Source organism: Spizellomyces punctatus, assembly GCF_000182565.1.
Source record: "Spizellomyces punctatus DAOM BR117 chromosome Unknown supercont1.13, whole genome shotgun sequence".
NCBI lineage: Eukaryota > Fungi > Chytridiomycota > Chytridiomycetes > Spizellomycetales > Spizellomycetaceae > Spizellomyces > Spizellomyces punctatus.
Genome location: NW_015971549.1, coordinates 460,630 through 484,260, shown reverse-complemented (window position 1 = coordinate 484,260; position 23,631 = coordinate 460,630). Strand labels below are relative to the sequence as shown.

The window sequence follows — 23,631 nt, the reverse complement described above, 5'->3', positions numbered from 1 at the left end:
CCTTTTGTACAGCTACTATTTCTGTCAGGAATAACTTTACTGATCGGACCCTCACGAACTATTGCGTTCTTTTCACGCCGGGATCGTCTTCCCAGTACAGCTTGCTTTCTGGGTGGGATTGTGCTAGTACTGTTAAAATGGCCTTTTGTAGGGCTGATATCGGAGCTTTTTGGCGTATTTAACCTCTTTGGGTGAGTTGACTTTGTCCATAAGAAGTTGCGGATCTTATGTACCTGATGCCTCATTTTCATCGCTAGGCCGTTCCTTCCGGCAGTTTTCACGTTTCTTCGCGGGCTCTTGATGTCTCTGGGTCTCACTTTGGGTAGGGCTTAAATGTTGCTTGTACATAGGTCGGCACTATAATATCGGCCATACGCAAAAAAAGCAAGGATGATTGGGCCATATTCCGTACTGAGGTCCCCTTTGGCTGGACTTTGGCGCTCCCCGCTGCACTTTGTTAGCAAACTCACACAGTCGTTTGTCCATCTGAATATACAATATCTTGTTGCTATAGCAATACGTCCGGATGGTGGCACAGTCAGTTAGGCCAAAGCTAGCATGGGCTCGCACGATCTTCTACTTGGAATGTAAAGCTTCCTGGCACTGAGGCGATTATTCTCCAATGTCAATTGTGCTCGACGCTGACGCTTTTGAGAAGCGAATCGGGGCGCTTGTTCGGGCATGGAAGGTAGGATTTTACAAAGTTTGGATGATGGTGAGGTCGATGCTCATGCACAAGCGTGTTCAGCTCGCGAGAGATTCTGAGGACTGGGGGAAGTCAGATGCACTGGCGATTCTTGTAGGAGCGGCAGAAGAGGATGCGCCTTACCAGAAAGGCAGTGCAGTGCAAACATGGCTGCTTGGTTATGAGTTCACCGAGACGCTGGTGATTGTCACGTCGGACAAAGTTGTTTTCCATACCAGCGAGAAGAAAGCACGATACATTGAGCCGCTTGCCAAGAAAACAAGTCTCCAGATAGAAATAGTTAAACGAACTAAAGATGATGCACAAAATAAGGCAGCGTGCACTCAGTTGCTGGATATTATCAGCAAGAGTTACGACGGTAAAAAGATTGGTGTCTTCGCAAAGGATCGATATCAAGGAAAGCTGGTTGCCGAATGGAAAGAAGCTATCAAAAAAGCTGGAAAATTTGACCAGGTGGATGTGTCCGGGGGGGTTGCCTCTGTGCTGGCGGTCAAAGATGAGGATGAAGTTCGAACAGTGCGGCAGGCCTCGAGGCTTAGCGCTTTGATTCTGAAAAAATATTTCGTGTCAGAAATGATGGAGATCATAGACGAAGGGAAGAAGGTCAAACACGAGCAAATGTCTACCAGCATGGAGAATTTGCTGAGCGATGAAGACCTTAGGAAGAAATATAAACTCCCAGCCGACGTGAGTTCCAGTCATTCTGCAATCTCTTTCACAACTCTGGCAAACAAACATCTGATTTTGGTTCAACTGCAGGTGCAATATGACCTGGCTGATTGGTGCTATCCCCCAATCATACAAAGTGGAGGCAAATACGATTTGCGAGCAAGTGCAATGAGCAATAATGATTCGCTGCATGAAGGAACTATTGTGTGCTCGTTGGGAATTCGGTACCGCTCATATTGTTCCAATGTCGCGCGAACGTATTTGATGAATCCGGAGAAGGTGGTTGTCCCCGTTAGGACGCTATGAATGGCTAGTGTTCTCATATCCGTTATATCTGTTCTAGGGAAAGGAAAAAAACTACAACTTTCTTGTGGAGTTGCAGGAACACGTACTAAACTCGATCAAGGAAGGGGTAGCTTGTAAGGACGTTTATAGTGCTGCGATATCCTATATTGAGAAGAAGCGGCCCGATTTAAAAGATAATTTTCTGAAAAACTGTGGATGGAGTGTACGTGGCGCTTCGTCGTTTCATTTCGCACATTAAGCTGTAGCAGCTAACATTATTCGTAATGAAGACGGGTATTGAATTTCGAGAGTCCACGTATACCTTGTCGCCAAAGCACACAGCAAAATTGAAATCAGGAATGGTGTTTAATCTTGTTCTTGGCTTTCAAAATCTCGAGAACTCAGCGTCGAAAGATCCCCGCAACCGAACGTGAGTGCTTCGGAGTAGCTGTTCTGCATTGCAAGGAAATTGATCACTTACAATGGGAATGCAGATACGCTCTGCTAATCACCGATACGGTTGTGGTCACCACCACATATCCCACTGTTCTGACGGACGTGAAGAAGAACATTGAAGAAGTTTCATTCGAATTTCAGGTAATAATAACGACTCAACACCATGCTCCGTAATGCTAAGTCGTCCTGAACCCGCTTCATTAGGATGAGGATGATGAAAAGGTGGTCAAATCTGAACCAAAGGCGAATGGCGATACTCCGCGAAGCAAAAAACCGGCACCGGTGCTTCCCGAACGAAAAGGGAAGCGATTGCGTGACGATCAGGTATGCAATCACCGCGTATTTCGGTTGGGCTCCGTTTCTTGTGAGCAGCATACTAATTCTATCTTAAAGGACAAGGCAGAAAATGAGGCAAAGCGTGCGGAACATCAGCGGATATTGCATAATCGAATGCACGAGGAGGGTCTGCGACGATTCGCCGATGACAATGGTGGTGCCGCCGGGGAGCAAAAAGAAGTTTTCCGAAAGTTCGCCAGTTACAAAGCGGAATCTCAATTACCTAAACAAGTCCAAGACTTGAAGGTGAGATAGTTTCGTTTAAGGGACAAGTGAAACTTTGCCTGATTTTAGTTCCATAGATTGTTGTAGATGCCCGAAATGAGTCCATCATACTCCCGATATACGGGCAACCAGTACCATTCCATGTGTCCACACTGAAAAACGTCAGCAAGAGCGAGGAGCAGGATTATCTCTACCTTCGTTTCAATTTTGTCACTCCTGGACAAGCCGGAAAGAAGGATGTCGGAACGCCTTTTGAGAATCCAAACGCAACCTTCATCCGTGCGCTTACTTTTCGCAGCAGCGATATTGGACGATTTGCTGAGATTTTCCGTCAAATTAACGACTTAAAGAAGGAAACCGCTAAGAGAGACGCGGAACGCAAAGAAAAAGCTGGTCTCGTTGAGCAGGACAGACTGGTTGAAGTCAGGGGCCGGCGTCCCTTGCGATTGCCGGAAGTTTTTGTTCGGCCGCAAGTTGACAAGCGTTTCCCAGGAGATTTGGAAATACATACGAATGGTATTCGCTACCAATCACAACTGAAGAGCGGTCAGAGTATCGGTAAGGCGTTTACTGTGACGTTTGTCATTACCTCGACTACAGCAATTTTGCCACTGCAGATGTGCTGTTTTCCAACATCAAACATCTGATATTCCAACCTTGTGATCATGAGCTTATCGTGATCTTACACGTGCATCTGAAAAACCCAATTATGATAGGGAAGCGAAAAACGAAGGTGTGTCATGCACATCGCACTGTTTCTATGGGACATCTCATTGACTCTGGGAATCTAGGACGTTCAATTCTATCGTGAAGTGTCAGATGCAGGGTACGATGAGACGGGCGGTCGAAATAGACGTCGTCCCAACTATGGTGACGAAGATGAACTTGCAATGGAACAGGAAGAGCGGAGGCGACGGGCAGCCTTAAATAAAGAGTTTAAGACTTTTGCCGAGAAAATTCAAGATGCCGTACGTATTGATGTTGTACTTGTGCTGTTCCCGTGGGTACATGGTGTGTTGATGATGCTCTTCCACCGATTAGAGCCGTATTGATGTGGATATGCCATATCGGGATCTTGGGTTCCACGGTGTTTTCAGTCGACAGCTGGTCCTCCTGCAACCTACAAATGAATGTTTGGTCCACCTCACCGATGTGCCGAACTTGGTTATTACTTTGGCGGAAGTGGAGCTCTGTCACTTGGAGAGGGTCCAGGTGAGTGGGTTGTGTTGATCTGATATTTGTCATGAGGGTAGATATTGAATCTTTTGATTATTCTATTTGCAGTTTGGGCTCAAAAACTTCGATATGGTCTTTGTGTATAAGGACTACACTCGGCCAGTCACACATATAACCACAGTTCCCGTAAAACAATTGGAGAATGTGAAGGAATGGCTCGAGTATGTACCCGCTGTTGCTTCCAGCGCTGGACAGACGTAGCAATGTAGCTGACGGACTTCTTCACCAAATAGCTCGTGCGACATCCCGTTCAGCGAGGGTCCCGCGAACTTGGTGTGGCCTCAAATCATGAAAACAATCAATCAAGATCCTGTGGGTTTCTTTGATGCGGGTGGTTGGATCATTTTACAACCCGACTCCGAGGTAGGAAACGACGTGAATGATTTTCGACGTAAGCTGGGCTCCTTACCATGTGTAAACAGGATGAGGCTAGTGAGGACGAAGTTAGTGAATTTGAAATGGATGAGAGCGATTTCGAAGAAAGTGACGTAAGTGCTAAACATCGGGATTGCTTTGTGCTTGTCAATTTTGACGAAAACGCTTGTCTCCCAATGAACAGGATGACAGTGAAGAATATGCTTCTGAGGGAGAAGGATCTGCATCGGATTATAGCGGCTCAGAAGACGAATCGGAAGGGGAAGATTGGGATGAACTAGAGAGGAAGGCCGCAAAGGTACATTCTCTATCGTTAACCTTACAAAGGGCGCTTGCCAGCTCAAAAGGGATGGCAAGGGGCAGACTGGATTCCAAGCTAATCCTTCACGTTTATGACATATATTTGCAGGCGGACTCCATGAAGGGTGCAGAAAATGGTTCAAGTAAGAAGCGTGCAGCTGATGACGATCGGCGACCTGCCAAAAAAAGGAAATAAGATATTATGGGTTATCTGTGGTCCAGCAGATTGTTTGTATATAGTATGTTGTAGATGCTATGATACGGTCATAGGTTAGGTAGCTTTGCAGACCATTTGATGAAAATGAGCAATTGCATCATCAATCACTATAGTCTGTTGCGCTTGATGCGACGCGTACGTTTTCAGTCTCAACGTTGCTGGGCAAATGGATAAAATATCGATTAGACATGTACCCATATCCGAAATTGAAAAGGATGAGTCTAATTTCAACTCCAACAATCATTCGGACATACCATGGGATGAGCCCCTTCTCACCCCAACGCAGTACGACGAAATAGTTCAAATAACTCGTTATTCAAATTGGAAAGATATCTTGAAGCTTGGCGTTGGAGGACACAGCGTATGGCTAAGTCGCAGAGACTGCAGCTTGATTTTGGAAGCCTGCCAAACTGCCATGTTCACGGGGCGGATTCCTGCCAGTATTGCACAGGATATTGACGAAGAAGTAACAGCCAAAATTCGTCTCCCACAGCGTGTAACCGCAAGTTCACCTGAATACTTTGTGCGCTTAGACGAATGCAGTACAAAGGATGGCGTTGGTGGAGTTGGGCCATTTACAACGGCACACGAAGTTGTGAAAGCCTTGTGTACGAGTAAACGGGTGGGGCAGGCATTAAAGCGAGTCCTCCGCAGCACCGAACAGAGGGTTGGAACATACTTGCATTTGCTCCCTTGGAAGCCATTTGACGAGACCAACGAGTTCCGCGCCTTCATCGCACAACGACGCCTTGTTGCGTTGAGTCAGTACAAATGGAAGGAGGATCTTGGGTGGGCAGACCCGTCGCGAGAACGTATGCTTCAAGAAATCGTCGCTGATGTTGAGACACTTGTCAGCGAACTCAATCAAAGGGCGCAAAATGCTGACAAAAACATGCCAGAATGCTATGTATTGGATGTTCATGTATCTCTAGTGAAGAGTGAGGACGAACAAGTTTGGTCTTCGGCACGGGTAGAGCCGATCGAACTCAACTCGTTTGGAGCGCAGATGGCGGCTGGGTCTGCATTATTTCATTGGATACATGATCATCAGCGACTGTATGGTTTATTGGATGGTATTGAGGTTAGAGTGGTGTCATCGGCCAACCATGGAGATAATGATGAGGTTGAAAATGTATATAAATAAACAAATGCTTTTCCACCGCTTCTGTAACAACCCTACTCTAATCTCCTGCAGCAGATTCGGCTTATAATGAGTGATTACTTATAACGACCCCTCTAATCACGGTGCCGTGCAGCGGTAGCGATCGGGTATAATTCCCGATATAAAACCAATACCTTCCACAGGTGGGGGAATCTGGTTCTTGAGCCAACACTTGGTTCCGTCGAAAACAAAGGACAGACACTCTGGTTGCCTTCTACATAGTCGATTGCATGCCTCGGCACTGACGACTCTGATATTGAGGAAGTCTGAACCTTTGCGGTCAATATTCGCTTCCAGCGCTTCGGTGGGGTTGTGCCAATCATAGTAGATATCCGCAAACGTGACTCGTCCAGTCCCCGTCTCAGCTTGCCGTTTTCGCTCAAGGTCGTATAACCGTTGAATTTGCTTGACCAGCAGATGATGGAATGTTGCTGGGCGCTGGCAAGGATCCCGCGGGAACCCGAATTCGTCATTTGGTGGATCTTTGTGGAACCCTCCAGGGGACGTCAACAAAATGCCTTGGTCGCGTAGGCAAAGAGCGGTCCGTACATCTCCAGCCCAGCATGTTTTGTACTGCTCAATACATGCGTCCAATCCGGCCATCATGACTTTCATTGCGCCTCTTGACAGAACGATTCCACTTCCTCCATGCGCAAAATATGGGCCCTCCCCCCAATTCTTAACACCATCACACCCGATAAACATATTCTTCGCCCCTATGTAATATACTTCTTTTGGATCGTACTCTTTCAGTATATCGGCTAGATTGTCGAAGAAGACATAAGTGTCATCGTCGATCATGACAAACCAGTCAGCGTCTGGAAAATGGGTCCAGAGCTCACGGAATCCTGGAAGATTTTTGTGACCATCCGATCGCCAACCTTCTGACTGTTCATCCACTGTCACGGCTTCCCCTTTCGGAGGAGTAGACTTGATATCAATATTCTGAAGCCGTTTTTCTGAAAAAAGGTAGGTATCAGAGGGAGATGTTCAGGAAACATGAATGGTCAGACTTACCTTCTTGCTCTCGCTTAAGTCGTTCCGCAGTAGTTTCTATATTTCGCGGCTTGAATAGTTGGCTAATAACATCGACCATAGGCATATCACCGACGGAGATTTCGCCGTCCCCAATAAGAATTAGATTGCGAACGGCTTGAAGGTACGTCATAATTTGAATTGGCGTTCTTTGGAGTGCAACGTCTTTTCCAGTCTTTAATGCGACCGCAATGTTATCAAACCTTGGGTTAATCGCCGAGTCGCTCCCTTGCGGCTTGGGCTTAACGACAGTATTTTTCGATTTCGGTCTTGTTTGGTTTCGAGATATAAGGCCCTGCTCTTCTGCACCATTCTTAGCGACCGGTGCCGATGGATCCGGTACAATTTTGTTTGTTACTCCGGTGACAGGTTCATCTTTGACGTTTTGCACAGCTACCGGCGGCACATTTCTGTGCTCGTCGAGCTTCTTCGGGTCCACCACGGTCACGTCCTCGTTGAGTCCGTCCTGAAGTCCCAACTCGGACGACCGCATGCTCCGCTGCTGCTCCAGGTCTGAACTCAGGGATGTACTAGCCATGTACATTACTAACAAGAATACTGCTGCCAATAGGGACCAGCGGATTCGAGGGTTCGCCAACAGCAATGAGATGCTCCATGCGGGTCGACCTCCTCTCGACCGGGGGTAACTCATTCTATCCATGTCTAACGACCACTTGCACTTGATGACAATGTGGAAAAGGCGCAACCCGAGTTTGACGGGGAGCGGTCAAGGTACCAAAGTTGGTACTCGAACGTGGCGTGCAAGGTCAACGACAGGCCCTTCAAATGTGGCTTTCACAACGAAACGCCTGTCCAGCTCTACAAAACCTTCCACCCTCTGCAATTCGACACTTTTGCAGAGTGTTCCCCCCCTACTTTTACTTTAACGATTCCCGTCAAACTCCCAATCAAATGGGATCACGGCCAAAAAGCAAGCTCTTCTTCCAACGCCCCTTGTCCGCTGCGCACAACCCTCAAAACCCATCTCCTTCTCGAAGCGGGGGGGCGAGCAGCAACCGTCATTTTTCCTTATTTGTCTTAATGGATCGAGGGCTGAGAATGTGTCAAAAACACGTGGACGCAGTTGGTGTGACGGCGATCAGCCCAGCGGTGAGCGTTTTTCTCGCCCTCATTTTGCTTGTTGATCGTGTTGGAACAGTTATTTCCATCTTGTTCCCAAGACGGCAACGAAAAAAAAGGCTCGTTGCTCAGGTGTCGTAGCCGTGTCTCGAAAAGTTTTTGAACCATCCAAGGAAAGGCGCAACGGAACATGGAAGCCGTCAAGAGTTATACGGACAAGTTTGAGCAGGTTCTCGACACTGTAGGAAGCCCACTTAAACCTTGGCTACCTGGAATTGCGCGATTTCTTTTGGTTGTAACGTTTTTGGAAGACTCTTTGCGGATATGGTGAGGACTGACAAATAATGCATCGCTTGGCTTGCATGTCTCATTGCGATCATTACGGGTGTGTTCATTTCACGATAAAAGAACTGAAATATCTTTCTATCACGCAGCACCCAATGGTCAGACCAGTTGTGGTTCCTACAAAAGCATAGGAGTAAGCATACCGAGTTCACGCAGATGATTCGAATAGAACGCTCACTGTTGTAACTCTTGCAGACTTTCCATTCTTCACTGCCGAGCTCTTTCTTGGATTGAACGTTTTGGTCATGTTGGTGGGATCTATTGCCGCAATCGCCAGAAAAAACACAGAGTATGCAGTCCCAGCTCTATTTTTGGTGATCATATCCCAGTCCCTCGGATACGGGTTACTCTTTGATGCGACCTTCTTTTTCCGCAATGTGTCTGTGGCGGGTGGATTGCTCATGTTGTTGGCAGAGTCCATGTCTGCAAAGCGCAGAACTATATTTGCGGGACTACCTTCTCTCAGTGAAACGAACAAGGCGACCTACCTGCAATTGTTTGGGCGTATCCTTCTCGTGTTCCTCTTCTTGAGTTTCATCCTGGTTGGAGAATTCTCAGCGCTTCGTGTTGCTGTCTCCATTGTGGCGCTTGTCGGATGTGTCATGATCGTGGTCGGGTTCAAAGCAAAGTGGTCTGCATGGATGTTGGTGACCTTCCTCTCCATCAGCAATGTTGTCCTCAACAACTGGTGGAACCTACATCACAACCATCCTCAACGGTAGGATTTCATGTTTCTCGGATGTTCTCAGATGAACCACTCACGCAAAAAACAAAATTCGATGTAGTGATTTCTTGAAGTACGATTTCTTCCAGACTCTGTCGATCATGGGAGGGCTGCTGTTGTTGACAAACATGGGCCCAGGTAAGAGCCAATGAGGGTAGGGTTTAGGACATGCGTGTACTAATTAGTCCTATCTTCAGGTGGTCTTTCTATGGACGAGAAGAAAAAGGCCTTTTAAGCTTTATTGTTGTAGGAGATGGGTTTGCATAGCAAAATATAAACATTGCTTTTATTGCAAGTATGAAATATGAGAATTGCAATACTAAACTAGCTACGATAGGATTTACTTTATGTACAAGTGATCATTCGCTTCATCTGCAAACTAATGCGCCATACCCATCCGCATAATTTCGTCTCGTCTTGCTAGGTAGTCTCTAGGGTCAATTTGACCCTTCAACAGATCTTCATCCAATTTCTTCATCATCTGTTGCTGAAGACTATTGCCCTCTACTGGTCTGCTTGCTCCTACAGATGGTTGCGGTGTTCCCACACCTGCATATCCTGCGACCCCCGGTATTTGCGGTGCGACATACGCAGGAGTATATGAGTAACCCATACCGCTCTGACCATACCCGTAACCTACGCCGTATGACGGGTCACTGACGGGAGCAAGCGGAGTAGAGGATCGAGGCTGAATATCCAAAGCGCTAGTAGGAAATCGACCTCTTTGACCTGTGGCAAGATTCGTTCCTAAGCACCAGCCATTGGCATATGATTCCCTATGACAAACGCAAGTTATATAAGACGCATGTCCATGAATCCACATCATTCAAGCAATGAACACTTACTCTACTACCACCACATTTCCATAACGTACTTCCACTTGCCCCTTTTGCTGCGGGACAAATCCTCGCACGACCTGAAACTTTGGTCGAACGTCTCCGGCGATCCCCATGCCGCCAACACTCGCCGCACTATTGGGAAACCCAGAGGAAGGTATGCTGGATGACAGCATCGTTGACTCCAGCTTGCTTTGCTCATCTTTACCGTCTTCCTCCATATCGTCAAGCGAGAAAGATCGGAGAGGTGCGGGTCCTCGGGGACCTTTCGGCGTCCTAGGGCGTTGCCGGGGAATGGAAGTACCTGGATCTGTTCGGGTGGCAGCATCCCAGGGCGGTAACGCTGCGATGGAAGACATGGGTCGTAAACGTGGATCGAGAATTGGGGGGGTGCTTGGGTGAATAGGGTCTGCGTACGCTGCGCTCTGTTGGCCATACGGGGTTGATGATGACGAATAGGTAGGTGTGGGTTGATAAGGAGGTTCATAAAATGTTGATGGAACAGAAGAATAGGCTTGTGAGCTACTGGGCACTGATATTTGCAAACCTAGAGGTTCACCCGATGATGGGATTTCGGCACTGGGGGCAATGAGGTCGTTTTTGTTTCTCTGTGCGCTCTCTCCTAATTGGCTTACACCGGAATCCAATCCACCCCTTGGCTTCCCAGCTCTGAGTCTTTCATACTCTGCATTCGCCTCAGCTCCGCCAAATAGATCTGCCTGTCTCAGCGGATTGGAGTATTTGGATGTCTTTCGTCGACATACAGTCAACTTTCCACCATTCTCCAAGGGAGGTGCAAGGAGGCCTGCAGCAAATGCTTCCGATTTCTTCCACGCATCCTCCCCTAAGGCATTCAAGGGGAAGAAACCAGAGGCCGCCGTTGTCAAGTTTTGTCCTGACGCCCATCCATCGTCGAACGATTCCCAGATAATCACCACGTCTCCCTCTGACAGTGTAATCTCGTCCGCTTCTGTCGCTTGAAACGAATGCTGTGACCGATACCGTTCCCCAGCCACGGGTTGTGACCTCGGCGCGGGCTGAGACATCGCAGGTTGAGGCAGACTAACGGGGGGCGCAATGCTCAATTGTTGCATGCCTCTGTCCAGGTCAATTCGTCCGGATGTCTGATCCTGCACGCTAGCCGGAAGAATCTGGGGGCCCATCAATGCTCCTTGTGAGTTTAATCTTTCCCGCAAAAAGTGGTTCACAGGAGTAGAGGTGTCCGTCGGCTTTCCAAACAGCGCCAAGAACCGCGCCGGCAAAATTACCATCTCTTTCTTTGGCTCGACATCCAATGGCGTTGTGAAGTAATCGACGGTAAATGTAAGCTCGTGGGAAACTTTGATACTATCAAAGTCTCCATCGGGTTGCACCAGGACACTCAACGATGGTGTAAAACGCAATAGAGCATCGGGTGCACTATGAGAGAGGTGACGGCGAAGGGGTGTATGGAGAGGTCTGTCTAGCCGCGTAAAATTTCCAGGTCCGCTGCTCCGCATAAAGATCTTCTCCCTCCACTGACACTCGACTGCTTCTATTATGACGCAATTATCGGGGGCACTACTTCGAGTAGCTTGGAAGTGCGCTTCCATGAAAGGATTATCCACATCACAGATATCTACAGCTTCCGCTCGGAACATGATGAGCCCTACCACCCAGAAGAAAAAGGAAATGAGCAATGGAAAGAAAACCCCCGTCAATGTCAAGAACTCACCGTCAGCGATGACACCTGTCTCAGTCCTCATTCGCCGCTCACTCACGACCCGACGGTCCTCTGGGGCACATCTCTGAATTCCCAAATCGGTTCGGCACACCATATGAGGCTGCTCACTACGCCGGAGTTTAACAAACAGCACATGACTAACGTCAAGGCGGTTCGCATGTCCGGGAGAGAAGGTCTGTAATGTTTGTGGCAGGCCAGTTGACAGTGGCAGTGTAAACGGAAAGTCGTGAGTTCCGACTCCTACTTGCACCGGCTCTTTCCAAACATATGCCGCACTTCTCGCGATCGGTCGAGTGTGCAGTCCAGCTGCAGATGGTGCCTCCGGGTCCATGACACTCAAGCCCGTTCGACCCTGTCCTGTAAACAGAACAATACTGAGGCGTGAGCTTACAAAGTCTTTCCGAGTGTTTGTGATCCGGAGTATTCCGTTCAACCGGGAGGAGGTGGCCGCGATGCGGAGGACAGGGGTGTGAGTGTTGGCGATGGGAGTTGTGGGGCTGGAGGACGGTGGTGATGGTACAGAGGGACAATGTTCCTCGAAATAGAGTTCTAATGACACTCCAGAATCGTCTTTCCCAGAATGCACAAGAACAGGCAAACCAAGTGGACGGGTGCTCTCCATAAGCCCAGGAGGGGGCTCAGACTTTGTGGAAGGCCCCCGCGACACCCGTCCGCTGTCTCCGAAAGGTGCTAGCTCCCCATGGCTTCGAGATTTGTGGACTCCTTTTTCAGGCTGGCTGAGGAGCTGCTGTGGCGGGTTCCATGCACCGGGTCTTACTGAGTCTTGCGGTGGAGCATTAAAGTCGTCTGTTCGTCGGATATTCGGCTTACCGGGTTGATACGACTGAGGCCGTTGCTGTCCATATGTTGGTTTGGGGCCAAGTGACAGTGGAGAATCAGCAGGTGGTGAATTGGCGAGTGAGGGTGACGTTGATGAGGTGTTGTGACCAAATATAGACTTGAAAAAAGAACGCTTCTTGTCCTTGACTTTTCGCTCGTCTGTTTTCTTGCCCCCCATTGTCTCTTGAAATCGTTTGGTCGAAATGGGGCAAGTCCCAAAGATTTCACACCCAGCCCCTCCAGCAAGTGCGCGGTTCAACAATTTCTAAAACGCGACCCTTCTGATGCCAAAGAACTTACGGTTTTTGCCTGTGCCACCTTTGAACGGGCGGAGAGTTTCGTCTTTTGGAACACTTTTTTTTTTGAACACCCACGGCCGTGGAAAACGACAAGAATGCAGACTATCGGATAGTCCATCTACTTGTAAACGGTTTGTCATTCTACATTCTAAACACCCCAAAGCGGGTTCCTCCAACATGTGAACCCAGTGCGACACTCAGCCCCAACCCCAAAACATCACGGGTGGATGAAGGCGTAATAATGCCGTCGTCCCATAACCTGTTGAGAATTGCTGCGTTATGCTATTGCTTATCGATCATAAATAAAAGTCATTGGAGAACATATACCTGGCACTGCAAATTGTTTTGACGAGATGGGAGACAGATTTGATCATCAGTTTTGGGATCCAATTGCGGATTCTTTTCTCCGCGTCACTAAAAAGCAAAGCGAAACGTACCTTGCAAAGTAAGGATGTCCTTCCGCTTCGTAACGGTCACGAATAGGCCTTTTAAATGCCTCCTCGTCCTCAGCAGACCACTAAACAAAAGAGCCTTCAGAGGATGTACACTATATAGTGCAGCAGTTGGAAAAAGCCACGTTACCGTTTGTCCCTTCTTCTCTTTATTATCACGAGTAACTGGGTGCAAGGAACAAGTGGTTAGCAGGAATCTCTGCACAAAGGCATCTTCCAGGCTGGAATTGAGCAGTGGTACCTTGCGCGAGTACATTGGCCGCTTGTTCGCCTCCCATGACGCTTATACGGGCTATGAACGGTAAAACGAGCTCGAGATCAGTCACTGAGGTAAAATGTCAATCCGTGCACGTCAACCTACAATTAGGCCATGTCCATAGGAATCGCGGACTGTAGGCACGCCCACACATGCCGTAATTGCCTGGGTTGTTATAAGAGTTCAAGTGTCCGAATGCCCTTTTCTAACATGTAGTCTGGCTTTACCTGCACCAAAGGAACCTCCACATAAAATCTAATTATCAATGTCAGTCAATATTGCCATAAGCTGATGCATTCTCTTAACGTACCGTAAACTTGGGCACGTTTGCGCATGCGACAGCCGTCACGAATTTTGCTCCATTCTTTGCAATGCCACCTATGGAGCAATTGACCATGAAGTGAACCTTCTTGTAGTAAATTGGGCCGCTCGGGGTACTCACCAGCTTCAGCGTTCTTTCCGACCATGAATCCTAAAGCAACATATGAGCACCGGTTTCTACATTGCCAATTCATGTTGGAAAAAACCTGTGATGTTCTGCAGGAAAACGAGCGGAATATTCCGCTGACTGCAAAGTTGAACAAAATGTGCCCCCTTCAAGGAGGACTCTGAAAAAAGGATTCCATTGTTGGCCACAATTCCAACGGGAAAACCGTGAATGCGCGCAAAACCTAAAAAGCAATGAGTGAGACGGATTACTGTGCTATAAACAAAGGATTCCGTCGTTACCGGTGATCAAGCTTGTGCCATAAAATTCTTTGAATTCGCTGAACCGGCTTCCGTCGACAATACGGGCAATCACCTGTTTCATGTCGAATGGCTTGCGAAGATTATCGCCAACAATACCACCAATTTCAGACGGCGGGTAGAGGGGTGCTTCAGGCTCAGTTAATGTGACCTACCACGCGAATAAAAATAAACAAAAACACAAGCTACTTGACTAATTCTGAGTTGAGGCAGTTACCTTGGGATTTCTTTGATAATTCAAATTCGCTACAATCTGCCGTCCGAGATTCAAAGCATGTTCATCGGAATGCGCATAGTAATCTGTAACTCCTGACGTCTACAAACAAATGAGTCAGAATTCCAACAGCTACATCTCCAGGGAACATGGCACTGAAACCCACCTTGCAGTGCAAGTCTGCACCACCCAGCTCTTCCCCAGAAACCACCTCTCCTGTGGCGGCTTTGACAAGCTGCATTGAAAGCTCAATTAGTCATCCACCACAAAGATCAAACGAAAGGATGGAGCGTACTGGTGGTCCTGCTAAGAAGATGGTTCCTTGATTCTTGACAATCACACTTTCGTCTACATAACATGAGAAAGGGAAATCAGATGGGCGACGGAAAACCCTAGCAGTGTTCGCCGCATTACCTGCCATAGCCGGCACATATGCCCCTCCTGCAGACAGACATCAATTGTTATAACCCCCAAGCGGGATATAGTGAGAAGCGTGCTCACCAGCAGTGCATGACCCTAGTACAATCGCGATCTGCATGTAAAAGGCATCAGAAAACGTCCTTGGCCACCACTATACCAGTAATAAACATACCTGCGGGATTCCAGCTGCATACAATGAATAACGAATCGTTAGTAGAGTGTCTTGTCAAGTCCGCCATATATGGTCCAACCGACCTCCCGACATTGTAGCCTGGTTATAGAAGATTCTTCCAAAGTGTTCTCGATCTGGAAAAACGTCGGCCTGTCTTGGCAAATTGGCACCTCCAGAATCAACTATTCGATATCGGAAGGTTTAGAATCTGCTTGAACCATCTGCACAATATGCAACACGTCCAAGCGGCTTACCTAGGTAAATGCAAGGCAAGTTATTTTCTCTGGCGATCTCTTGAGCCCTGAGATGTTTTTTGACAGTGATCTATGCAAAGCATGTTAGGTTTAGACAGGGTAATGGGGACATGGTGGCTCAAGGCTTGCACACGTACAGGATAGTAGGTTCCCCCTTTTACAGTCGAGTCTAACAAGGTGATCCAGTGTCTGTCCGTTAGTCATTACGTTTCAAGATAACCATCGAGTTGTCATCCCTCACCATTGGCAACAATGACACACTCTACCCTGAGAACATCAATTCGGACACACATGGATTAGATATGCATGCTGGTAACAGCACTGCTGTTTGGTCGACGAGCACATACCCGCTTACACGTCCAATACCCGTGATAATACCGCCGGCCGGCACATCGTCGTCGTAGAGCTTGTACCCTACGAGTTGGAAAATGAATATCACGACATGCTTTTCCAATTGGATGTTATGTTTGCGTACTGACCAGCAAATTGCGATAATTCCAGAAAAGGAGACCTGATAGAAGAATCATAAGGAGGCCGGTCCATGTCCAGGTCGACTTGATATTGATTCCAATGTTTGCCACCAGCGAGACTTACCCTGGATCCAGCAAGGTGTCAATACGGTCGCGAGGGAGAAGCTTCTTTCGAGAAAGGTGTCTCTTGCGTGCCTCTTCGCCGCCCCCTTTACCAACGTAGGTAAACGCGTAAGCATGTTGCGGGTTTCAATGTAGCAAAGTGCAGCGAGGTAATTCCTGAATACCTCGTTTTATCTTGTCCACCTCTTGACGAAGCTGTTCTACCAGAGCATCCTGGGCAGCAGCGTTTTCCTACATTCCACAAGCTATGAGCGTGTGTTACTGAACCTGAGACGCATTCGTAAACACCAAACCTTGAACTCGGGCGAGTTTACATCTACTGTGTTCTCGATAATGGGACCCAAATTGGCCAAACTGGCAAGCCCTCTAGACTTTTGAACAGAAACTTGAGACAACGGCCAACAGGATGGTGACCTTCTAAATGCGTATGACGCAATCATTCGACTATATGGTCGCGGAAACAAGATTGAGAGCGACATGGTCAAAGGAAAATATGATATGGTGCAGTGTGCAAATGTAATGCCGATGAGATGGAAACGAAATGGCGTTGAGCAAAAAGGTCAACAACAACAACAGCGAGAGCGCAGACGGGACAGTTGTGGACGGACGCGAACAGTGTGTCACTCGCGTGACGGTCTGCGCACACGTGATATATTAAACTCTTTGTGGCTAAATTGCATTGATGGCTTGAGCCTACTGCTTTGTCAGTTGGAGCCTAGTTGATCATCTTGCTCGACAACTCGCGATTCAAATCGCAACCACAAGTACATGGACCTGTTGAAGGGAGTTAGATGGATATTGTTTCCTTCTTGGTTCCTCCTACGTACATGAGCGGTGTGTTGGCTTCCGCTTCCATGCGCAGAGGGCTTCTGGAAGCACCAGTTGTAGCATTTCAGCATCTTGTTGTGATGAGTTTGGCATGATCACCTTGGCGTAAAAGAAGAGTAATGCCTAGAAACAGCTATGGACGCCTATAGACACTCCAAAGACATGATACTTAAACCGCCTGTTGCCTGTAACACTTCGTCATGGTTCATAGTATCGACCATAAAGTTGCAAGATTTTCGACCATGAGTTTTGATACTCTGGAAAGCGTCAGCTGTCAGCTAGTGAAGAAAAGGATCCGTACGAATAGCACATCTGAGAACCTAATAACGACATTGAATCCTAGTTTAGGATAAAGTCCGAATCCAGTTCAACGCACTGGCTGTGGTAACCATGGTGCTCACGTGACAGCATGACACATCCAACCGCCAGCAGCAAGCAAGAAGGAGGTTGACTCGCCTTCCAAGAGCTGAGATCGGGGATCGTCATCTTGGCATTGATCCCATATAGACGTTTAAAAGATGCCAAAATACTATTGTGGTGAGTTAGACTTGTGCGAAGGAGCCGATTTCTCTTTTCAGGCATCTTTTCTGATATATTTTTTACTGACTGGGAATGTAGATTACTGCGATATCTTCCTGACCCACGACTCGCCCTCTGTCCGAAAAGCACATAATGCGGGTTGGAAACACAGAATGCACGTGCAAAACTACTATTCAGGTACTTGGCTGCGGTTATGATTTTCGAAATTGGCTGGAAGACTTAACACATGTGGCTATTCTCAATGCAGGCCTTGACCAAGATCACGTACAGCAGATAGTCGACAAACTCACTGCCGCATACGCAGGACTTCCAGGCGCTCCAGGTAAATGCTAGCTTGTTTACTGGAATGGCGACATTGCGTTCGAGAGTCGGGCATGAGGTGGATTATCTAACTGCACATCATTCAATTCTTTTGGAATATAGATTTCAATACGATGGCACCAATGGGTGGTCCCTTTGCAAGTATGTTGTCACCTCTTTCATATCGTTACCATTTTGATTTTGTGTTAATCCACACGCGCCACATTTAGTGAACGGACCTCCCGGTATGCGGCCACCGTTCATGGGACGGCCAGGCCCTCCGTTCGGGCCCCCATTCCGTCCCGGCTTCCCTGGAGGCCCTGGTATGCCTCCACCCGGATTTCCACCGGGAGGGCCTCCCCCGTTCGGTAGACCAGGGCCATTCCCCCTACAGCCTCCGGGAGGCTTCCCACGACCACCGCCTGGAATGTTTCCCCACCCGCCGCCGTTTGGCGTTCCTCCAGGGGGCCCCGGTGGCCCACCTCCTGGCTGGGCGCCCCCAGGTCCAGGCGGTCCCCATCACGGTCCAGGCAGTGAGCCAAATGGTCTGAATAAACGGCCTTATGAAGGAGAATCGGACGAAATGGTCAAGAGAGTTAAAGCTGAAATGTAAAAACCCTTTGAAATCATGTAATGTATATAATTTGGGTAAAAGTGGGCTCCACCCGCTGCAGCTATAGTACATGCCAACTATCTAAGTGGGAAAAGCTCAAGTGTCAATGTTCAACCTTGCCCCATTTTTCAGGATGCACTTCCAAGTTGAATGCGGTATCTGCCCAACCAAAGCCGGTCATCAAACTGCCCATTGCGACAAATGTGCCAATCAGAATCCCCACGCCACTCTTTGTCAACAGTGGGTTTTCCAAGGGCCCTTTGAAAAAGGGCAACGTCGCCGCACGATACGCCAATCCCGCTACACCTCCCGCAAAGAAATTCGTCAAATGCCATTGCGGATCCTCACTGCGTGGTGGTAACTGACTTCCCGTTCGTGATGCGTCTACCAGTCGAGCTTTATAGATTCCCGTTCGAAGACCCTCAGCAACAGCAAAGAAGCAGGCATAGCCTGAAGCAGCCTTTGCCACGTTTCTCCAGCCTTGACCGGGTAGTCCTGCGCGGTGCTCGACAGATGTCTCGGGAAAAATAGGGGTATTGAAGGGCATTGCGGTTAAAGCAAGAGCGGTACCGGCCGTTGCTCCGGCCATTACTTGGCCATATGGGCCCGGGGGGAAGTGGTGCTGCGATTGAGTGTAAACGCCATAAAGGGCGAGGATCGACAAAGCTTCTGTTCCCAGCTGTACTGCAAGCGGTATTGCAGGCATTTTTGCATTTGACGAAGATCGCTGAGATGGACGTGGGATAAGCTCGTCTGAGTTGCTCCAGACTGTGCCGCTGGTTGCCTGGCAATGGAGTTATGCGAGCGCTTTCATGTCCATGTCTCTCAAAGGCTGTTGAATTTTTAAATGAGGTTGGCCACAATGGGAGAGGGCTGGTGAGACTCACTGCATCGACTCCTTGGCTTCAAGCGACAGCGTAGTGCACACAATTCGGCGCTTGACGGATCCTCTGATGACTGGTCCAAAAACATTGTGATACATAGAGTGAAGTACACCAATCATGCAAATGATGTTACATAGACCCCATACACCTAAGGCAATAAAGCTTATGCATTTTATGAACTGGGCAATGCCGTTTTGCTTGTTTGTAAAGTCAAGACTTGTCGATGATATGCTGACGCGTCGTCGGACTTGCGTATCCGAAAAGCACTTTTCTTGACGTGTATGCGATTTGATCGCAAGTCAACTTTGGTTTGTTAGAATCTGGCATGGTTTCCCTAATTCCCGTAGGGGGCAGACAATTGCGACACGTTGGGGACTTGCGCCGGTTAACCCTGTCATCACAGTTGCATGTCGTTAGTGCATCGCGACGAATTGGTGTACTAAATACGCCTCTCAACTTACATTCTGTTGGCCTTGAGGTCCTTTTGAAAACACCTGCTGTCCGCTTATTACAACAACCACTCCATCAATGTATGAGACCATTGTCATCCCATCGACCCCACCGCTTTCAAGCAGCCAGACAATGCCGATCGCCAGCACCGTTTTGCCCACTTTCACTCTCACCTAGCACATGTCCCTATCGGCCCCCTTTCAGTAACTTTTCAGGCATGGCTATTCCAGGTTCCGATACGACTGGTATGGTGAGCACTATTTATTTGCCCTTCGAGTAGAAGCTCACCGCACACACATCCATTGTAGATATCCAGGGAAGCATATCCGTCCACCCCGATCATAAATACAACGGAGCTTACTGGCTCCGCATATCCATTCCTCGACCCATTTCCAGCAATCTGAAATGCCATAGTAAAACTTCCCAATACATCGATGTAGCACCTACCGATCCACAGGCTCCATCCACATTGCAAAGTTCAAGTCCTGCATTGTCCCCTTCCAAGAAAGAAACTTGCATCTTCTTCATTTCTCCAACAGAAACAATATCGGATGTTCTCGCACATTTGAGAGAAGAGTACCCCGAACTTGGTGTACCTCAAGCAGTGAAGGGCGACCGCTCATGTGTCGATCAACCCGACCAAATGTCCCTCGACGAATTCGTGAAGGGGAGCTATCATATCCAGATTGGGCCAAGAATACATCTCATGGTAGATAAGAGGGAAATGAGAAGCCAATTGAAGGAAACAGAAGTCCGATTGACAAAAATGAGAGCAGAGTTGATGGGTTTGGATGAGATGATGTCGACAATAGAAAAGGGAGTCAATAAAAGAGTCGCTTTCCTCAAGTATGCAGGATTAACCTATGTGTGCGGGCAACTTGGAACAATCGTCTTCCTCACACAACAGGTAAGCTTGTCTTTGGGTGTTTTACGCTACCTTCTGACACACCAACGACCGTTTTGTTGCACTTTTTTGAAAAGCTGGGTTGGGATTTGATGGGTAAGGGCTGATTTGATTTGAGTGGAACCTTCATGTTACTTCGTTTAACGTACATATTCTTTCCCAGAGCCCGTTTCATATCTAGTGACGGTAGCAACAATGATTTTCTCTGCTGTTCTCTACGTCAGCATGCGACGCGAGCCAGATTACTCCAATATTGCATCGTGGCTACGTACAACTTTTCGAAGGCGCTTGATGCGACGAAAAGGATTCGATGAACAAAAGTACGAAAAGTTGAGAAAGGAAGTTGATGGACGAACATCGTGGGCTGGACGAATGGGGCGGTTAATATAGTCTCACATGGTGAATATTTGGATGCCACAGATGTACATGAGAGTAACGATGGAGGGATTTCTCTGTTAGGTTATTACAGCCAAGTCATTGGTGCCAAAATTATGTGAGTTACAATTCCCTCTACCACAGCATTATACCGCATTGGTTGGTCCATCGACAACCTCGAGTCCAACCAGAAATTTATCCCCAAATGGAGGGATGTACTTGACGCGACCAGCTGCAACGCTCTTGTTCACCTTTTGAAACACCACCCGTGGAATTCCAAGATCTGCCAAGAATAATTCGCCTGTTATCTCGCGCGACGCACGGAGATGGCCTGATTTAGGAAGTCCAAGAGCTAATGTCCACTTCGGTCTTACATAATGTGCTGGCGACATTGGCAAGCCTTTGGTCACAACAAGGAATAGACATATGAGCAACTGGTGGGATATCCAAAGACAAACATCAACTTACCAGTCAGACCATTCACGCCACTCGCCACATCCAGACTGAGCACATTTGCCTTATTGTCGTTCGCCCACTTCATCAAATCGCACACAAGACTCTTATCGTGCTCGCTCAAATCCAGCAGTGTCTGATAGCTCCCAAACAAGGCATCAATGATCAAGTCGACTGGCTGTGATGACGGGTGGGGTAGATCAACAACACCTCTTGTGAGCTTCCCCCCTGTTGGCAAATAAATTTTCTGCTGGGTAGCAACGGCGTTGACAAGTTCGGCATCACTGCCGACTGCGGAAACGATGACATTGCACTCGTGATTGGCGAGATGTCGTGCAGCACACAGTCCAAAGGCACCGAGTTTGTTATTCCCCACGAGAACAACCACGACCGGACCATCATTGTGATTGCCAGGTTTGATCCGTCGGTTACCCCCCAAAGCCTGCAACACCATCATTGCCGCCCCGCGGCCGCCGTTCTCGATCATCTGTTCATCGCTAGGTCCAGTTTCAGACGCAGCGATTCGCTCAATTTCAATCATCTCCGCTGGCGTTACGCTTGGCACGATGACTCCGCTGATGGTTTTGCACAGTCTTCTCCTTCCCACCAGCGCGGCATCTCTCAGAATGCCCATCTCAGCGGTTAGACCCCCCTGTATCATCAATCCATCACTGTCATTATCACTCTCAACTTCCGCATCATTTCCAGTTTCGTCGCCGCTTGGCACCAGGGAATCTAGTACCATGTCACGAATTCCCAATTTTTGCATGCCGGGCACCTGATTACGCGTGCGATTCAAATTCACCAGGAGCGTTTCTGGTGCAGTGGAATCCGCTTGTCGGATCTCTGCAAATACCCGATGTTTGTCAAATTGCGACAATCCGGCTTGGAAGTCAAAGTCGTCCGAGAAATTTGACACATCTCCTGCAAAGGTCTCCCCTCGTCGACCTTTGCGACTGCGAGTGCCTAAATAAATATGCGTAAGCAATATGCGATAACCACTAACGATGATGCAAGACAGTACCTGGAGACTGACTCTCATGGCGGAGACGCCCCTGTTGCTTTCCGGAAGTCCGCACGCGGTTCCCATCTTTGCGAGCCGCAGTGCCCTTAGCACGTCCATTGACCCTAGCAGCAGGGGAATCTTGTATATTGAGCCCAGTAAAATCCGAGAAATCCACTTCCTCGTCATCAAATTCGCTCTCGGTGACTGTTATGGCTGCTGCTGGAGGTGAGAATGGGGCTTGCTTGTGGGTGTTTATCGCATGCTGGGACATGAATCATTACCGACCGCCGTACACACAGAAGCTTCCATTCATATACATACCCCTTGAGAACGTCTATCCAAGGAACCCTGAGACGGAGTCTTATCAATCCTAGGTGGTGTCTGTAGGGAGGGACTTCTATGCACCGTAGGCGGCGTATCTAAGACTCCATGAGAAGCTTTTCTCGTAAGATTTTGTTGCGAAGGAGCGGCTTGTGACAACTGAATCCATCAGAGAACATGAGTTCATGTTACAAAAAGATGGAAACTAAGAAAACTGAAATGTCTGCGCACCGAGACAATGGCTGGATCAATAAAATTGGAAGGAAAGGCCCTGGTAGCGGGTGGCTGGACTTCGGGTCTTTTTGGCAGTTCTACTTGCTGCACATGTTGATATGAAGGGTGTTGTGGATGGAGGAGACTTTGAGGCGGTTGAGGGAGCTGTCCTGCACGAGGCGGCTCTATGGTGGAGCTTTGATTTGAGAGAGAATGCTGGATTTGTGGCGGATAAGGATGTACGGCGTTGGGAGTGGGAGAATAATGATGGTGTGGTTGAGGTGGTGTTGGAAGAGGAGGCTCCGGAGGAGGCGGCGCCGAAAGGGGTAATATCTGCAGATCTTTGATGTCCTGTCCTGGAACTGGATAGGATGGAAATCTCTGTTGAACCCCATTGATAACCGTACTCGCTGAGAAATATGCCGTGTTAGCGGAGAATAGTGCAATACGTTTCCCAGACGCAAACGCGTTTTCGGTTACCCACCATCTAAGAGAGTGAGCAGCTGCGTCCGCTGGTCAATGTTCGCCACCCGACCATCCACAAGGAGACCATTGTTGAGGTAGAGGCGAACGTCCATGCCCTGTTTTGTATGATAGACATTAACACTCATTGTTCACGCAATAAAAGGCGCTTCTACTTAAGCACATGAACATACCAGGAACTCTGCCATTTTGAGCTCACAGCGGCTTAGGTCAACGGCAAATGGTAAAACTCAAAGATGATTGTACAGCGCTTTAAAGACGGCGGAACTCCACAAAGGCGTTCTGTGGACACTAACACAATAGC

The 23,631-nt window shown here is 48.2% G+C and overlaps 10 protein-coding genes across 10 annotated transcripts; 5 read left to right on the top strand and 5 right to left on the bottom strand.

The window, feature by feature from the left end:
- Positions 1 to 622: 622 nt before the first annotated feature.
- Positions 623 to 4,784, top strand: SPPG_06894 (chromatin-remodeling protein SPT16; the record flags this gene model as incomplete). The annotated part of the gene is made up of 17 exons (XM_016755087.1): positions 623 to 688; positions 749 to 1,393; positions 1,466 to 1,654; positions 1,719 to 1,883; positions 1,951 to 2,090; positions 2,155 to 2,257; positions 2,321 to 2,440; positions 2,510 to 2,698; positions 2,755 to 3,235; positions 3,295 to 3,410; positions 3,469 to 3,645; positions 3,719 to 3,889; positions 3,962 to 4,074; positions 4,147 to 4,276; positions 4,336 to 4,401; positions 4,473 to 4,586; positions 4,698 to 4,784. The coding sequence occupies 17 exons, from the start codon at positions 623 to 625 to the stop codon at positions 4,782 to 4,784; spliced, it is 3,072 nt and encodes a 1,023-aa protein (XP_016605943.1).
- A 436-nt stretch (positions 4,785 to 5,220) lies between these two features.
- SPPG_06893 (uncharacterized protein) lies at positions 5,221 to 5,949 on the top strand (the record flags this gene model as incomplete). The annotated part of the gene is made up of 1 exon (XM_016755086.1): positions 5,221 to 5,949. The coding sequence occupies one exon, from the start codon at positions 5,221 to 5,223 to the stop codon at positions 5,947 to 5,949; it is 729 nt and encodes a 242-aa protein (XP_016605942.1).
- Positions 5,877 to 7,987, bottom strand: SPPG_06892 (uncharacterized protein). The gene is made up of 2 exons (XM_016755085.1): positions 6,985 to 7,987; positions 5,877 to 6,926 (listed from the first exon to the last, which is right to left on the bottom strand). Exons 1-2 carry the CDS (start codon positions 7,661 to 7,663, stop codon positions 6,046 to 6,048), a joined length of 1,560 nt encoding a protein of 519 aa, XP_016605941.1. The 5' UTR covers positions 7,664 to 7,987; the 3' UTR covers positions 5,877 to 6,045.
- Positions 7,988 to 8,108: 121 nt separating this feature from the next.
- SPPG_06891 (uncharacterized protein) lies at positions 8,109 to 9,556 on the top strand. Its single transcript, XM_016755084.1, has 5 exons — positions 8,109 to 8,409; positions 8,517 to 8,560; positions 8,623 to 9,145; positions 9,213 to 9,289; positions 9,349 to 9,556. Exons 1-5 carry the CDS (start codon positions 8,273 to 8,275, stop codon positions 9,384 to 9,386), a joined length of 819 nt encoding a protein of 272 aa, XP_016605940.1. The 5' UTR covers positions 8,109 to 8,272; the 3' UTR covers positions 9,387 to 9,556.
- Positions 9,531 to 12,728, bottom strand: SPPG_06890 (uncharacterized protein; the record flags this gene model as incomplete). The annotated part of the gene is made up of 3 exons (XM_016755083.1): positions 9,531 to 9,927; positions 9,997 to 11,635; positions 11,702 to 12,728. The coding sequence occupies 3 exons, from the start codon at positions 12,726 to 12,728 to the stop codon at positions 9,531 to 9,533; spliced, it is 3,063 nt and encodes a 1,020-aa protein (XP_016605939.1).
- A 262-nt stretch (positions 12,729 to 12,990) lies between these two features.
- Positions 12,991 to 16,397, bottom strand: SPPG_06889 (uncharacterized protein; the record flags this gene model as incomplete). The annotated part of the gene is made up of 26 exons (XM_016755082.1): positions 12,991 to 13,108; positions 13,177 to 13,182; positions 13,287 to 13,366; positions 13,432 to 13,466; positions 13,543 to 13,593; positions 13,663 to 13,722; positions 13,785 to 13,812; positions 13,868 to 13,935; positions 14,000 to 14,029; positions 14,085 to 14,228; positions 14,287 to 14,455; positions 14,522 to 14,620; positions 14,685 to 14,753; positions 14,814 to 14,866; positions 14,933 to 14,959; positions 15,020 to 15,050; positions 15,111 to 15,124; positions 15,194 to 15,292; positions 15,365 to 15,434; positions 15,502 to 15,533; positions 15,606 to 15,631; positions 15,712 to 15,778; positions 15,844 to 15,875; positions 15,959 to 16,043; positions 16,122 to 16,188; positions 16,251 to 16,397. The coding sequence occupies 26 exons, from the start codon at positions 16,395 to 16,397 to the stop codon at positions 12,991 to 12,993; spliced, it is 1,707 nt and encodes a 568-aa protein (XP_016605938.1).
- Positions 16,398 to 17,201: 804 nt separating this feature from the next.
- Positions 17,202 to 18,358, top strand: SPPG_06888 (uncharacterized protein). The gene is made up of 5 exons (XM_016755081.1): positions 17,202 to 17,322; positions 17,404 to 17,502; positions 17,573 to 17,647; positions 17,749 to 17,787; positions 17,856 to 18,358. The coding sequence occupies exons 1-5, from the start codon at positions 17,304 to 17,306 to the stop codon at positions 18,236 to 18,238; spliced, it is 615 nt and encodes a 204-aa protein (XP_016605937.1). The 5' UTR covers positions 17,202 to 17,303; the 3' UTR covers positions 18,239 to 18,358.
- On the bottom strand, positions 18,227 to 18,999 carry SPPG_06887 (uncharacterized protein). Its single transcript, XM_016755080.1, has one exon. It carries the CDS (start codon positions 18,942 to 18,944, stop codon positions 18,342 to 18,344), a length of 603 nt encoding a protein of 200 aa, XP_016605936.1. The 5' UTR covers positions 18,945 to 18,999; the 3' UTR covers positions 18,227 to 18,341.
- Positions 19,000 to 19,348: 349 nt separating this feature from the next.
- Positions 19,349 to 20,962, top strand: SPPG_06886 (uncharacterized protein). The gene is made up of 4 exons (XM_016755079.1): positions 19,349 to 19,817; positions 19,881 to 20,479; positions 20,554 to 20,572; positions 20,640 to 20,962. Exons 1-4 carry the CDS (start codon positions 19,448 to 19,450, stop codon positions 20,864 to 20,866), a joined length of 1,215 nt encoding a protein of 404 aa, XP_016605935.1. The 5' UTR covers positions 19,349 to 19,447; the 3' UTR covers positions 20,867 to 20,962.
- Positions 20,909 to 23,602, bottom strand: SPPG_06885 (uncharacterized protein). The gene is made up of 7 exons (XM_016755078.1): positions 23,501 to 23,602; positions 23,329 to 23,425; positions 22,863 to 23,254; positions 22,632 to 22,790; positions 22,329 to 22,572; positions 21,320 to 22,270; positions 20,909 to 21,251 (listed from the first exon to the last, which is right to left on the bottom strand). The coding sequence occupies exons 1-7, from the start codon at positions 23,513 to 23,515 to the stop codon at positions 20,998 to 21,000; spliced, it is 2,112 nt and encodes a 703-aa protein (XP_016605934.1). The 5' UTR covers positions 23,516 to 23,602; the 3' UTR covers positions 20,909 to 20,997.
- Between the last annotated feature and the right edge of the window lie 29 nt (positions 23,603 to 23,631).